Source organism: Tyto alba, unplaced genomic scaffold (genome assembly GCF_018691265.1).
Source record: "Tyto alba isolate M040663 unplaced genomic scaffold, T.alba_DEE_v4.0 Super-Scaffold_34, whole genome shotgun sequence".
NCBI lineage: Eukaryota > Metazoa > Chordata > Aves > Strigiformes > Tytonidae > Tyto > Tyto alba.
The window spans coordinates 1,342,695-1,358,609 of record NW_024881309.1 but is presented as its reverse complement, the minus strand read 5'-3'; the positions used below and the strand labels follow the sequence as shown (position 1 = coordinate 1,358,609).

Below are 15,915 nucleotides of genomic sequence, written 5' to 3'. Positions count from 1 at the left end.
CTTTCTTATACATATTCAGTTAGAAACAGATGAAAGGAAAAATCCAGCTGATATTGATGATTTTGTTGAGACAGGGTTGCTGCCTCCTTTAGTTGCAATAATTCAGAAATGGATGGATGGCTGGAAAGATAGATACTTCCATAGTGAAGCCACATTTTTCCAAACCTTTCTAAAACTGGTTTGTACCTTTAAGTCAAGCATCTGTTAGCATGTTGATATAAAATAGATCAGAAATGAAAGGGAAATCAATGCACACTGCTATTTAATGTGAAAAATAAATTCTTTTAGAAACAGAAAAAGTAGCGGGAGGGAGGGAGGGAGGGAGGAAGGGAGGAAGGGAGGAAGGAAGGCAGGAAGGAAGGCAGGAAGGAAGGAAGGCAGGAAGGAAGGAAGGCAGGAAGGAAGGAAGGAAGGAAGGCAGGAAGGCAGGAAGGAAGGAAGGCAGGAAGGCAGGAAGGAAGGAAGGAAGGAAGGAAGGCAGGAAGGCAGGAAGGAAGGAAGGAAGGAAGGAAGGAAGGAAGGAAGGAAGGAAGGAAGGAAGGAAGGAAGGAAGGAAGGAAGGAAGGAAGGAAGGAAGGAAGGAAGGAAGGAAGGAAGGAAGGAAGGAAGGAAGGAAGGAAGGAAGGAAGGCAGGAAGGAAGGAAGGAAGGCAGGAAGGAAGGAAGGCAGGAAGGAAGGCAGGAAGGAAGGCAGGAAGGAAGGAAGGCAGGAAGGCAGGAAGGAAGGCAGGAAGGCAGGAAGGCAGGAAGGCAGGAAGGCAGGAAGGAAGGAAGGAAGGAAGGAAGGAAGGAAGGAAGGAAGGAAGGAAGGAAGGAAGGAAGGAAGGAAGGAAGGAAGGAAGGAAGGAAGGAAGGAAGGAAGGAAGGAAGGAAGGAAGGAAGGAAGGAAGGAAGAGAGAAAATTAACTTACGGCTTGGTAGCACTGGCTCTTGCCATGCACTCACCATATCATTTGTGAGTGTTGTATCTATATGGACAGGTGCATTTAAAGCCAAGCACTTCAGAGTTTGCAGAATCAACCTTAATTTGACACTTAAGGGAAAGGTCTTTATAAAATAACTGCCCCCATTTTTTTTTTCTGCTATTTCGCCTAATCTCTGCCATCTAACTGCATGCACATGTCTTTGCATAATTATGTTCAAAGGTAAGTTAAAAGTAAGGTAAAGTTTTGCTCCTAAAGCAGACATACAATCCTAACAGGCAGACATTAATAAATGAAATACTATCCTCAGTAGTTCTAATTTCAGGTTATGAACAGCACTGGTGCAGCTGAAGGATTCAGGAGACAACTCAGTTTTCTCCCCAAATAGCACAATAAGATACATGTCATGCTTTACGGTTTTTAAGCACAAATTCTAGCTGAAATCTTCTTCAGTCAGCAGTACAGTCCTTGTTTCTTTATAAAGAAAAGTTACTAACATAGAAAGACTGGCTTGTCCCTAATTCTAAAAAGCTAGCATTGATATTTTTAATGATCTTGTAAAAATTCATACATGCAGGTTTACTGACTGATAAAATTACATGCCCACCCACATTTGCATTGTACCGTAACACACTGTATATCATATCTGCTCTATTACAACAAATCTCCTGCAATAAGAGAGTGCAAAGGCAGCCACTCTGCTTAGCTACGTGGTCACTTGAACATTTATAGTGATTATGGGTGATTACAATGAGTTACTTATGATTTTTAAGGTACAGGTCCTCCCTCCTACATGCTGTTCAGAAATGTTGGTGCTGTTCAGTAAAGGACAGTGGTGCAAAAAGCACGCTGGTCAGATCACTGCCACGGAAACAGTCGCAGAAAAGAAATGATAAAAGCAAATGTCGGATTATCTCCCTAACGCTGGATTATCACTCCTAACAAGATGAATGGTTTGTCTTGGCAAATGGCTTCATAAGAATTGTGGATAGTTTTGAAAGGATCTGTGTGGTCACACTTCAACCGTTGGCTGCTGCAGTTCATGTCAGCAGAGCAAAATATCACACCTCTTACGAATTCTTTTAACGTGCCATTAACCACAGGCTAAGATTGCAGAGCAGCTCAGGGGAAAGGTCTGCAAGTGGTGTCAGTGACTCGCAGAGTGAGATCTGTAGCAGGCATAAAGCAATATAGCCCCAGGGCACAGCCCACTATCTGGAAACACGCAGCACGAGTGGAGACTGCATAACTCTACAATAAACTACACAGCTGACCACTTAAAGCAGTGATACCCTTGAAAGAGTAGTTATACATTGGACAAGACCATACGTGCTCCAGAATGCTATTTAAATCGCTGCAGTGAGCGAAGAGTTCTGTAAGCAAGGGAGGTAACTGTGGTATATGGTATTTACAAATATCTAGGGGAGAAAAAAGAAAACAGCAACCCCAGTCTCTGTGCAGCACAACTCAACAGAGAGATTCCATGTAAAATAGGTTCGATACAAGGTTTTATCCAAGTGGGATTACACAAACACAAAAATAAAACATTCTGTATTCTACATTATATTACAAAGGCAGGCAGTCAATAAATAGGTCAATAAATTATGGGAAGCACAGAAGAGTATGTGTGAAAATAGGTGAAACTGGTTTTAGCTGGTGCATGATAAAGTCATTTGTGTTCATTCCCATGAAGTGTTAGAGTGATTCTTTCAAAGACCCTTATCACTTCCAGGGAAGATAACTTTCCCTTAAAAGTGTAAAACAGATGCAGGGACAGTACAGTAGGCTCTGGTACAGGCTAAAAGAGTCAACGTCACTTACACTTTCCCAAGAATCTGACAAATTTGCAGCTTAGTATAAATAAAGTGACAGGTCTATTGTTTCTCAGCTCCGACACCTTCTTATCACCACGATTTGTCGCAGAAGAGTGGCGGAAACATGGCATGTGACTCCATCATATATAGTTGAAGTAGGGGGGGCAATAACTTTATGAATTGACAACTTCAGCACATACATAAAGGAAAGATCCTCTCTATCTAGCTGGCACAAAGGGGTTTCCTTTTCTGTCTAGCTCTATGCAGACTAAATGCAATACTACTTGGCCATTTGAATTGGATTCTGTGGCTGTATTGTATGTAATTTACTGGACTGGGTAGGGGGACTAGTTCTTTAGCTGGTATAAACTGGTGCAATTTCAAGGATTTGGGAAATTTACTGCACTTATTTCTGCCACCTGAAGCTCTGGCCCTTGAGAGACAACACATAGCTGATGTGACAAAGCCAGCGCTGCTTTACACAAGGTGATTTTGTAATAAACATGCACAGGGGGAATTTCTTGCATTGCATGTCAGAGCACTGCACAAGCCTGGTATTGCTCCTGGGCCCATTGCTTTACTATGAAAGACAGCAAAGGGAATGGTTCCCTTCTGCTCCAGATGCCAAATCGTCCCTGCCAGTTACCTTTAACTGAGACAGGGAAAGACTAAAGAAAAGATGAAGAAAAAAGGAAAAAAGTAACACCTTCTTGTGCTTTAGTGATTTAAGAGCTTGAGAATTGGTGGCACTTAAGATCTACGGAGATAAATTTAAAAAATATAAACTGATCCTGTAAAGATCCTTATAAAGATTTTACACAAAACTGAACAATTTAGTTGTGAATTGTCCATAGTTCACCTATAGCTCTGGAAATGGCTATAGATGCCAATCAATATTTATAAAGTACAAAAATATGTCTTTATTTCTGTGAATTTTTATGTGCTCTTTTGGCACCAAGAGTCCTCCTAAACAATCCAGTGATCTGCTCTATGCCCTGCCAGGAAGAGCGACTCAGTCATAATTTGGACAGCAAAGAACAGCAAGAAGCAAGCAATGGAACAAAATATACATTCCCTATGGTCGTACGACTTGCCCATTCCCTATGACAGGAAACATACAATTATCTGTACATGCCTCATTAAATAACCTTATTAAATAGGAAATCTGAAATGTACAAATTTACAGACTGAATCATTAAATACTTCCCCTGTGCGCTCCCCTCTGTGTACATTATCTGCTACTATCTGCAGCCACACTCTGATACCACCATGCCTTCATATTTGAACTTGTAGGTGACCACCCCTGCATCTAAGTAGAGAATAGAGATGGGATCGAGTTTGGTGGGGACACAGCAGGCCTTGGAGGCTTTCTGGGGATTCTTCAGGTGAACCAAAGTCTGGACAATGGCATGTTTCGTTGGTGTGACGTGCTCTGTTAAGGGGTAGGCGCACACTCCGTGGCACTCATAAGCTTCGTATCCTGCTGGGGCGATGATCCAGGAATCCCAGCCAATCTCCTTGAAATCTATGTAGAGTGGAGTTTTTTTACAGTAGTTGCCTTTTGCATTCCTCCGGATTCGGGCAGTTGAGTCGTAAATGATGTTGGAGCGCATCTGGAGCAGTGCCTCTTCACCAGGATGGCCATGGAAATTGCCAACCTCCAGGTTCTCCAAGTCCATGAGCTGCTCATGGTCTATCATTTCATTCAGCTCTTGCTTCTCCTCTTTTTTGTCATTGCTTTGGTCATCAGAGAACACAATCAGCAGGGGCACATGCTTAGCCTCAGAGTTGATGTCAATATCGAGTTTCCCCTCTCCATTCTGCTCCTCCCCTTCCCTGCTCTCTATATGAACTTCCAGCCGGTGCGTGGTCAGCCCTGCCCTTCGCCAACGCCTGATGGCTTCAGTGACCTCAAAGCTCTCCCACTCGCTGCTTGTGCCGTAGATCTGCCTGGATGCCAGTGCCACTGTCTTTCTCTCTTCTCCTACCCCCACATGATCATTTTCCAGCACTTCATAAATAGTGACCTTCCGGTCAAGGCCATCGTAGAGCATTTGGTCCCGCTCCACCAAGGTGTAGAGCCTCAGCTCTGCCATGGTGATTTCTTCATGGTGAGGGATGGAAACGTTGAATAGAAGAGGGTATTTCCGAATTCCTGTAACACCAATTGGGTGGGAAGCCAAGTCTGGAAATGACAAAATCAGATATTTTAGATGGGTCTATACATCCAGCAACACATGCACCGAAGTTCATCTGACATGTTTTGCATTGCTTAGTTTCAGTCAAACAGTTCCAAGAGAGTGGTTTTTCATCATTTCCACAAACTGTACTAAGGCCAACTTTACTTTAGATGTCTAAGGACAGCAAGATCCCAGTCATGCTAAAGACCATAAACCTGGATTTATAGATTCCCCTTTCATCCCCATGCCTTCCAGGGACTTCCTTGTCACCTGGAAGGATTTTACATACTAAAACTGTGTTGCCTAATACTGAAATACAAATCATTTCTAGGTTGCTGCACTGCAGCTATTTATTAAATAGGTGTAGAAGAGGAAGGGAAGAAGGATATGGCACTGGAGTGAACATGAGACAGGCGACATGTAAAGCTTCATTCGTAAGAACAGCAGGCTGTATCTGTGTCTGCTTAGTGTTTCTGTGCTAGAAAATATTCCTCTCTGCTGAAACTTCCCTCAGAAACTGAAAGGGCCAAACACTAAGGAAGGAAAAGTTGGTTCAGAAGATGTAAATGCTCCTGGTAAGGAAGAGCAAGCAGTGAACATCCAGTGTGAACCACCAGTCAACAGAAATCCTGCCACAGACTCGCTGGGCTTCAAGCGAGCAGTCAAACAGCTGTACTTAGCCAGGCACTCTTGGCAGCTTTAGTTAATAAAACATCTAAGTACATAATATCTGCTTGTCAGTCAGGCTGGCTGTCCTATCTGCATTATTTGTTTATACATAGGCAATATGCATTTCTTCACACGAGGCAGGAACCTTAGCTAATGATTTTGTATTTGTTGCTGAATTACTGTTCACGGATTCTGACTACTTGTAACTGAAGACATGTTAGGACATAGAGACTGTGAATAACATTTCTGCAAAGGCAAATTATTTGCGACCTATTACTATCTTCATCTCTGACTTCTCCAATTTTGATATGTTTGTAGAAAAATTACACTGATAAAGCTGCAAGTATTGGCCATGCTCCATCAAGTGCACATAAGCAAGCAGCTAACTTTAGCACTTGACTTGTCCCACTTAATTTCAGTTTTGAGGCACCTGCCTGTTTCTTTTCTTTTCTTTTTTTTTTTTTTTTCTTTTTCATTTTGCACTTTCATCTTTCATAAATAAAAAAAAAAATGAAGGGTGATTATGATTGCATTTCCCTACCTGTCAATTGGTATAGGTGGGAGCTGAATATGCTCTGCACAGTACCAGGGTAGGAGCAGACCGTGAGCTGAAAGACAATGCTATTCAGACTTAGCTATAATCTCCATACTGGAAGTAGTCTATGCGGTTTTCTAGACCTTGATATGCTAAAGCAAGTCTGCAGTGATTATATATAATGTCAGGGTGGAGAAATGCAACCTGACCATATAGAAGATGGGCATAAGTAATTCACCAGGAGGCAGGGGAAGACCACAGCATAGGTGAGACACCAGGTGAGTGCTAGCGGGGCATGAGAAGTGTTCATTCCTAAATCAGGATGTGACTCTGCTCTTTAGCTAGAAAGTCCATAGGGTGAAATATCTCCTGCTGTTACCAGCATACCCCTGGAGATCTGGAGTCCATAGGAAAAGAAAAAATTCCCTTAAGACATTTATTCAGGTTTTCAGAACTGGTTGCAGTCCCATTTACAATGGAGACATTACAGTCCGTGGGTTGAAACAAAAAGCTAATTGCAGCCATGCAGCATGTTATATTTCTATAACGTAATGGATAATAATGAAACTACTATTACTGACAATTTTCATCAGGCAGGTGAACAAAAAAATTCCGTGGTCTGATTTTACTGTCCTTATCATTGCAAGTAATTAACTTCTCTATCAAAAGGGCTCTTTAGCATGAAATGGATGGTTCTTAGTTATACTGACTTTCAAGACACAAACAAAACATTTATTGCATAGTCCCTTTAACGCTCTGTGTTTATGAAGCTTTCTCAACATGAGCAGTCTCACTTTGCGTCTTGCTATTTTGGATTGGAAGAGGTGAGAGAAATATTGAAATGGCAGAAAGTTGATCCAAGTTTACCCCATCTGGCGCAGAACTTCTGCAGTGATGAAATAGGCCTCAAATGGCACGGCTGCAGAATGGCACAGAACTGCGAACAGCTACATGTATTACTGGCAAAAGGTTAGTCTGTACCATTTTTAATGCTGCAAACCTGAAAGAATTTTAGTTTTGCCTGTGGAACAATTTCAGACTTACGTCACTAAACCACACTGTATTTTGTTCTTTAGCATACTGTACATAGCAATTTTTATCCCATTTATTTTTTTCCAAATAGTGCAAAATGAGAAAACAACACGCATTCCTGCATGTGTTTTCATTTATACTGATGAGCAGTGACAGGCATGGCTGTTCAAATGAGTAACTGTTCACCCGTGGGTGTAACTAGTTTGCTACCAAGCCTTCAATAAATTTCTCCATACTGGAGAAAATAATATGTAGAGAGGATTTAAACCACAACGTAGTGCCTTTTCAAACCAGAAACATGTTGCTGGTAAGGAGTGCCCAGGCCTGGCAGAAGAACAGAGCAGAACAGAGCTTTTGGATTTTCTCCTTGCATCTCACTGCATTGCAAAACTGAAATGACTTGCATGTAGCCTCTTCTTAGAGTTCACCATTTCAAAATTTTAAATGTTAGAGGAAAAGCAATAATGGCTTTATATTTCATTAATTACACTAACAAAGGATGAGAGAACCCCACATCAGTTTGAATAGTTGCATGTGCCCCTGAATAGTTAAAACAAATCAAAGCACTTGTATTTGTCAAGTGGAATAATTGGTATTTGGAATTGTTTAGTTGGAAAATGTTTTTAACATAAAACCTGTACTGATGTAAATAGGTATTGACGAACTATTGAATGCTAGCACTGAAACATTATCTAGTACTCATTGCACTGAGAGGAAATGCTGAAGCAGAAACATATAGAGAAACTACCTAAGGTCACAACTGAGCTTCTTCAGCTTTTTTTTTGTTTCTCCCTTAAACTAGCAAATATTCTAGTCTTCCAAAGTAAAACCTAAGGATTATCCAAAATTCCACTTCATGTATTTCTATGTATTTGCTGGACTGTGTTCAGATGCCAGAAGGCAGAAAATATTACAAAACCCATGGGGATCAGTAGTGAGAGGATATTAACAGAAAGTCATATTTGGTTAAACTCATAATAGGAAAATATTGCACCACTGAACAGCGTGTACAAACATTTTTTGGACTTAATTTCAAATATTACTTAAGGTATCCATTTGCAAAATCAATCAGGTAATTGCAAATGATGTGCATCATTATGGGGATAATGAAAATGATGCACTCACTTGGTGCTGCCCAAACACCTTCCCCCAAAACCTTACAGCTGCAAAAGCGAAGGGCAAACAAGGGATCCATCTCGCAAGGAGCGGGATCTGGGTAACCCCGGGCTATGCAGTGTTAGCTGCCTCTTTCCAACGCCTTCCTCACTGAAAGACCTTCTATCCCCTAGTGCAGTTCATGCTCCGTGCCTGGTAAATACTTTTCACGCTGACTATAAAGACACTTACTTCTAGAGATGCACATATCTTACCTTCATTTTTGAAGCTCCTGATAATATTTGCAGATGGCATAGATGTCCTATCAGTGGCAAACCTGTTGTACAGCTCTAGCATGTACTCTGGTGGATCCACCTTGGCCGTTTCATGCAGGGGAATGTCAGAGAGGTTCAGCGTCTTCAAAAACTCATTTTTCATATTTTGAAGCAGAGTGTTGAAATCAACACCATCCTGCTCGGAGAGAATCTCGTCGAAAAGAGGCACATCTTCCTCCAAGGAAGAGTGCTCCAAGCTCAGGATGGGACTGCAAGCGCCAAGGTGAACCAAGAGACAGAGGACTGCCCACAGCTGGAGGACTACAGAATCCATGACTTCGCTCGAGCCTCCAACCGCACTCAACAAGCTCTAGGTCTCGTGTGGGCTAAGTGGTGGTTTTATCCCCTGGGTTGTACACGGCTTGTGTCACAGAGAGATGACAAGTTTGGAAGCTCTTGTCTTGAAACTTGTGATCCGTCCTGTCTGTCTCCCCCTTCCCCCTCCCCAAAACCAGGTCTCGGTAATTGGATATGGCTTGCTCTCTTCTATGGTCGCCTTGCCTCTCTTATCTCGTGTAGTGTAAGCTGTTCACCAGATTTGTTGCTATCTCGCAATCCCCTTTCCCTTAATGAGCATTTTGTAAACATTCTGCGCTAGGACACTCGAAGATAGGACAAGTTTCTCCTCAGAGACCAACTGCCCTTTCTTTCTGCCTCCTGGTAGCTGACTTCCTTTGCCTTGCGTGAACAACTTTAATCCACGCAGATTTCAAGCTGACATGTAAATTCTACAGACCCCCTATCCAAACCTACCAATTTCACACCAAGGGCAAGGAACAACTCTGCCCTTCTCAAAGCTATTTTAGAGCTAAGTCTTCACAGTACACTTACGAAGGATCTTCTATGGGAAAAGGTCCATTCTACTTTGTGTGTACAGCACACAGCACGGGAGAAGAGCTCTAGGTACTACCACAATACCGGAGTCACAAGGCCCTGAAAGCAGAGCAGCAGGCGAGCGCAAGCTGAGCGAGGAGAATTTCTCACACTGCAACTATAAAGCTGTGCTTTGCAAGGGCTCTGCCGGAAAGAGCGCTTTGAAGAGAGATCAAATGCGACCTGGAGCATGGCCTGTAAATCTGGCCCTCAATTTTTTTTTATACAGGCACCATACACCTGCATTGGCACCATGCAGTTTATGATAAAAGACCTTTTATTTATTTATTTATGTATTTATTTATTTATTTATTTATTTATAGTCCTTGTTTTCACTATAAACCACTCTTTCCTGATCTAAACATTAACAGTAGTTGAACGCTAGCACTCAGTGCTGCGTGCCATATAAATGATCAGAAACAGAGAGGACTGGAATATTTGCAAATAGTTCAGAAAATCTTGCTTTCCTTCTTTATGTTATATATGTGACTTGTCAGATTACAGTTAATATTGATTTAGTCACAGCACTGCCAAAGAGGCTGTCTAAAACTTATTGAAAACACATAAAAGGCCAACAGACTACTCTGACTTCACCTTTGCATCAATTCAAATAGCTCAGAGGCACAATGCAGGGAATGTGGAAATGATTCTGCTAGAATGATGTGCTGAAATTATTTAGTGGCCCTTTTTGCTTTAGTGTGAAAATTTCAACAAAATGTGAGCATTGTGCATGCCAAAATTGGTCTGGTTCTTATATAACATCATCCACCCAAATTGCCTCATTCTTCACAGACTTGTTCACAGTGCCCTTGTTTTGGCAACAGGGCCAGAGCTCAGCTCCCCAGTGGTCCAGCACTCAAGATAAAAAGGCATTTCTTCTTATGACTGCTGCAGATTTTCTCCTTGCAGGCACTAAGAACTTCACGCAAAGACTAAACCACCACTGATCTATTGAGTTTTCTGGAATCTACTTTTCCTTTATGACTAAGCACATCCACTGATTTGTTACCCCATCTCTGCAACTTTCTTCAATAGGCCAAATCTGTCACTGGCACAAATGGTCACAACTCCAGCTAACTTAATTAGAACAATGCTCAAGCCATGCCTGTTTTAAATTCATCCTTTATTTTTTTCATAAATATCAGCACCTTCATGAAAATCATGTGCAGTATTGGTGTCATGGAGCCAGACCTTTGCATGGACTTTTAACCTCAGTTTATTCAACTTTTCTTCTTCTAAACACAAGGGACTTGACAACAAAAGCTAATTACATTTTCAAGGTCCCCATTATCACTACACTACATTAGAAGTAGATATTCGATCTTAGGAAGGTTAATTTAGATCTCATTGTGGAGTTCCTGGTTACCTGTGCAAGTTTATCTATAAATCCTCTGCAGCACTGTCAAAGGCTCATGTCTGAATATTATGGCTTTCCAGAGTACAGAAAACTTAGGGAAATTTTGGAGCTGAGTTCAGGTCACTTCTGTTAATTAACTTCAAAAGAAAAGCACAGTCTTCTTTTTATTGGTGATTCATCACCTGACTATGCTGAACTAAGGTCTTCACCGCCATAAGAAGTGAGCCTAACATTAAAACCCATGAGAACAGACTTAGCCTTAGCTCTTTCAGCCAGCACAATACTGGCCACCATAAAGAAAAATCTTCAGGATGGCTTGTCACAGCCAGCTGTGCACGTAGCGTATTTGTCATGGGAGGGATAATAACTACAGAAGAGGTTTCCTTTTTTTATGCTTAAATATTAATTTCAGAAATGCGCTGATTTCATATATATAAATGCAGATATTGTTAAAGGAGAAATAAACACATTGTAAGAGCTACTGCTTGCTGGAAGGCAGCAGGTGCTGGACCTCCTCAGCACTTCACAGCTTACAGCCTTATCCTCAGTCCTCACTTGTATCTGGTTTTCCTTCTCAGACGAGTACTAATAACGGCTTGACTGCACAGGCAACAGCATACAGACGTGCCTTGCAGAGTTTGTAACACCAGGATCCACCGTATTACATGTCTTCTTTGCGAGGGTTTGAGGTTTTCTATGAGATTTAGAGTTGAAGGTTTTGAATTTAGAAGGATTTCTTTAGCATCTACATGGCTCCAAGGTTTTCAGCTGAGTCTCCTCTCTCACTGTGAATGCACTGGCTGTTTCGGGGACTGCACCTGGCCCTTAATCAGGCATTGAGTGAAATTCTTTGCTCTGTTCCTCTGTTAATCCAAACAATTCTAGAGCCAGAGGAGCTTTTCCAGGTTCACTCCACTTCCCTACGAATTAGAACTTAGTCTGCTGTGGAACTCTGGTTTGCTGGGTGACAGAACTGAACAGCATTGCTTTAACAGCTCCAGCAGTACCATAAGCAGCGCTGACGCTGCCTTGGAGCAGAAGCTGGGCTGGTGACCTCTCTAAACCTCCAGACAGATTTTCTATGAATCTGTAATTTCACACCCTGCAGATATAAATATGTAAAGTAAAAAGTAGTGTGTGCACAGTGATCTGACATAAATTTCCTAACCCACAAATACGTCATCTTGGTTCAGTGGCTCATTAGGAACACAGTTGCTGCGCAGACATTCCAACTGCCTTTGCCTTTCCGCTCTCGTTTTGATAACTCCTTGAACAATAGCATGCTGAAGGGCAATGCAGCCTGCTGTGTTATATACAAACCAGCTTTTGGTGAGTTTCCTAACAGTCGATGTAGACCCTCCTGGGGATTTGCCACATGAAGAATACCCATAGAGCACATCTGATATAAAAGCAACTTCCTGTTTCTTTTGGTTGCAGGCTGATGAATTTAATGATTTTTTTTCTTGCCTGAATTAAATTGTTTAACAGAAGGGCTTTATTTCATGTCACTGAAATGCAGAGGTTTGTCCTTTTTTTCACTACAAATGTAATTGCACTACAATTTACATGCACAGTAAGTATCCTAGAAAGGAAATTGCTTTCAAAAAATCTATGCTAAATAGATTAGCTGAGGTAGCTGGGGAGGGAACATTAGTAAGCGTAACTGTTTAATTATGATGAAATCTGTAGCATAACCAATGACCCCATTTCATTAGCAATAAATGGTGCATCAGGCAGACAGAGTTATTGAAAGGTCTCCTGGCCCTCGGTCCTGGGAAGTTTGTGTTTGCTTCCCCAGTTAATTGCACCTGTACGTGGGAAAACATAGCTAACGACGACCTAAGCCTCTGCACCAAACCTCGCAGTGTAAGGGAACAACATTCAGCACGCGTACAGCCCTGTTCCATGAATGTTTCACCCTTCCTGTCGGAGCTGGCTCCTGGTGGAGGTGGCAGTATGGGTTGGATACTCTCCACGTGTATGCCACGGAACGAACTGGAGGGGAAAATCAGCCCAGAGAGGCCTTTCCTACTCATGGTGTTAAGCAGCTCGGGCATGAACGTGAGTGCAGTCGACAGAGCAGTAGCCAAGGCTATGCAGCAGCTCCTGGAAAGAGCTCACTTGTCGAAAGGGTCAGTCCTGAAGATTGTGGGGCTCCAAAATAGACTCTAATCTCAGGCACCCCACAATTTCCTCCAAGCCGATGCCTCCACGGCTTCTTCTGTCAAGAGGCAGCAGAAGAGCATGGGTTTGAGTAGGAATGTGTGAAGCAAGCTGGGTGCTGAAAGGCTAGAAAGTGAAGCGGGGGGCTTTACAAAGTGTCAAGGTCGATGATATAAAAGATAGAAAGGGTGTGCTGCTCCTCTGGGTGAGAGGAAGTGGGGAAAAAGAATGTGAAGTGTTTCTGAAGCATCGTCAGCCTTCCTTAGTCTGATTTTCAGAACAGAGGAACACCTGCTCTCACTCACACACTCAGAACAGGTTGGGATGTGGAACCTTTCCCGGGAGAGAGTGATTAATGTTTGCGTGTGTCCTAGGCTTTCTGGACATGAGTAGTTCTTCAGAGAATAAAAAGAAAGTTTACCAGTTACTTATAATGTCACATGTAATTTTTCCATGGGTAAACTCAGGTGGATTTTGTTTCAGTAGTCCATACCTTTAAAAATTTAATTAAGATTTTAAAAAAAGTTTGTTATTACATATTAGGCTTTTTAAAAAAAAAAAAAACATTCAAAAAACTGTTTTGATTTTTCTGCCTTTTTTTTTTTTTTTTTTTTTTTTCATTTTTCCCTGATTGTTTTTATTGGGCTCTATTGTAAGAGTCCCTCAGAAAAAAACAGCAAGGAAACCCAGAGAGATTAACATTTCAATAGAGGAAAAGAGAACTCTTCTTGGTTTAAATACAGAAATATAATTGAAAAGCAGATATTCCTTAGAGTGCCTTTTTTTTTTTTTTTTTTGATAATATTTGAAGAGAGATATTTGATGGAAAAATATTGAATTAAATATATTGGAGGGGGAGAGGATATTAAAATTTTGTCTGCCCTGCTCATATATGAATACAAATATCACATGTAAAACCGTGGCTGGAATGTGGAGGTAAGAGCATTTCATTTCGGATTTTACTAGGGAAGGACTCTCATCCACTTATGGGCTTTTGGGGACATTTCTTATAGACCTTCAAACTGCAATTCCAAATCCCCACATATAGGGTAGGTGAGACAGGAATATAACAAGATCAAACATTTCCAGTATCCTATGATTTCAAAGAACTTTACAATTTTCATTTAAGTTTTATGCTTATTCGTTAGCAGCAGTTAGACACTTGCATATGCAATAGATAAGAAACTAATCCTGTCCTCCAGGAATGCCCACTGTATATAGAGACACACAGAGGATAGCAAAGGGAAGCATCCCCCTTTCATAGAAGAAAATTTATCAAACAACTTGCCCAAGGTAGCAGAGGACATCAATAGCAGAGCCAGCAATTGTCCCCCAATTTCCAGAACTGAAAACACAATATTCTGCTTCACCACAAGAAAATATCCTATCCCATCCTGTTCCTGCAAGGGATTTGCATTATAGCACAAGGGAACCTTTTTTCTCCAAGGTTTTAGCACAGAAACAAATAATGTCAAGCCTGAGAGTCTTTTCTATATGACACAGAGAGACATCACTCTCAGCCACACGAATGCATTAATAAAGAAGAAAATGGTGTGTTTTAATGGAAGAACAGGAGTGCTTTTGGTGACATTATCAGCACTCAAAACCACTGCAATCAGTCTGAAAAAAAAACCCCTATGTTTTTCCACTGGACAGTGTAAGGAGGTACACAACATATCTCTGTCACAGCACTTGGATCAAATCACAGCATTCATATTGGGCAAACCTGAAATCATTTTCAAAAGCTGTGTAAATACATGGATTTAATTTCAAGGCTGCTCTCTAATTAGGACACCACAGACCTATATACCATTTCAGGGAAGGAGGAGTGATGCAAGCTAATGCGCTCTAGCAACCATCACAGCATGTGATTTGAAGTTCTCCAAAATACAGGGATTAAATTATTACAAAAATGCCCCACAATGGTCTCTGTCAGGAGATAGCTGTGGCGTGAGGTAACTGTTGGATGTGATATGGGAGATAAAGAAGAGTGTGACACTGACAGTGTGATGAGCTTGCAATGGAATAACTAAAATTAGTTTCCACTCCTGCATCTGCCTAAGTCCTTATTCCTGTATGCCGCAGTTCATGGCTGCTCTTGATTTCCTTCCCATAAATGGGCTGTTCCAAGCAGCTCTCTATTCGTATTTCAGATGTCACTGGAAAATGAAAAAAAAAGAGTATTTAATGGAAGAGTGGGGAGAGAAGTGTAGCAATGCATTGCAACCAGTGTGACTGAGAAAAAGAAAACAGTGAGAAGGAAAGTCACTGTGCATCCACGAGGGCAGGGAACTACTTAAACTGTAAAACACAACCTCCTCCTGACCCAGAGACAGCACTGAAATCCGCAGCAATAGCTTTATATGGGAAGCCAACGGCACGTCTTCTTCGTCAGCTATTTCCAGGCAAGTGAAAAGGATGGGGGTCATATTAATGAGCAGGGCACAAAAAATACCTGCACCACTACTGGCAATTCCCTTTCCTCTCTCTTTTTTTCCTGCTGAGGTAGCAAAAACTCCAGGCTCTAGGAAGGGAGTCCATCAGGGGCATCTGCACTAGTGCAACCTGCTCTCAGCTGCGGGTCATTGGCCATGCGGCAGTACAGATAAATAATGATAAACAGAGATTTGCAAGGCAGTGCAAAAGCCTGAGCAACTGAAACAAAAAGAGAAGAGCTGAAAATAGCTGGACATTGCCTTCCTGTCAGTGTCCTGTCAGTCACGTGCAGCAAATTCATGCAAGCTCATGGCCTCATTGTTGCTGTGAGTCCCAGCTCCCTGTCTGCTGTTTCTTCAAGCAGTTATTTGGAAGAGCTGCCATTTTCTGGTGTGGTTGGGTTGGCTTTGTATTTAGTTGGGAAATTTCTAGCACACGGTTGAGTAAGTAGCTCAGTCCTGCAGCCAGAGAATGACATGTAGAAAATTCTTAGATCCTTACAGG

General features: G+C 41.7%; 1 protein-coding gene across 1 annotated transcript; it reads right to left on the bottom strand.

Annotated features, from left to right (window-relative positions):
• Positions 1–3,807: 3,807 nt before the first annotated feature.
• Positions 3,808–8,867, bottom strand: BMP10 (bone morphogenetic protein 10). The gene is made up of 2 exons (XM_032985183.1): positions 8,523–8,867; positions 3,808–4,921 (listed from the first exon to the last, which is right to left on the bottom strand). Exons 1-2 carry the CDS (start codon positions 8,854–8,856, stop codon positions 3,978–3,980), a joined length of 1,278 nt encoding a protein of 425 aa, XP_032841074.1. The 5' UTR covers positions 8,857–8,867; the 3' UTR covers positions 3,808–3,977.
• Positions 8,868–15,915: the final 7,048 nt, after the last annotated feature.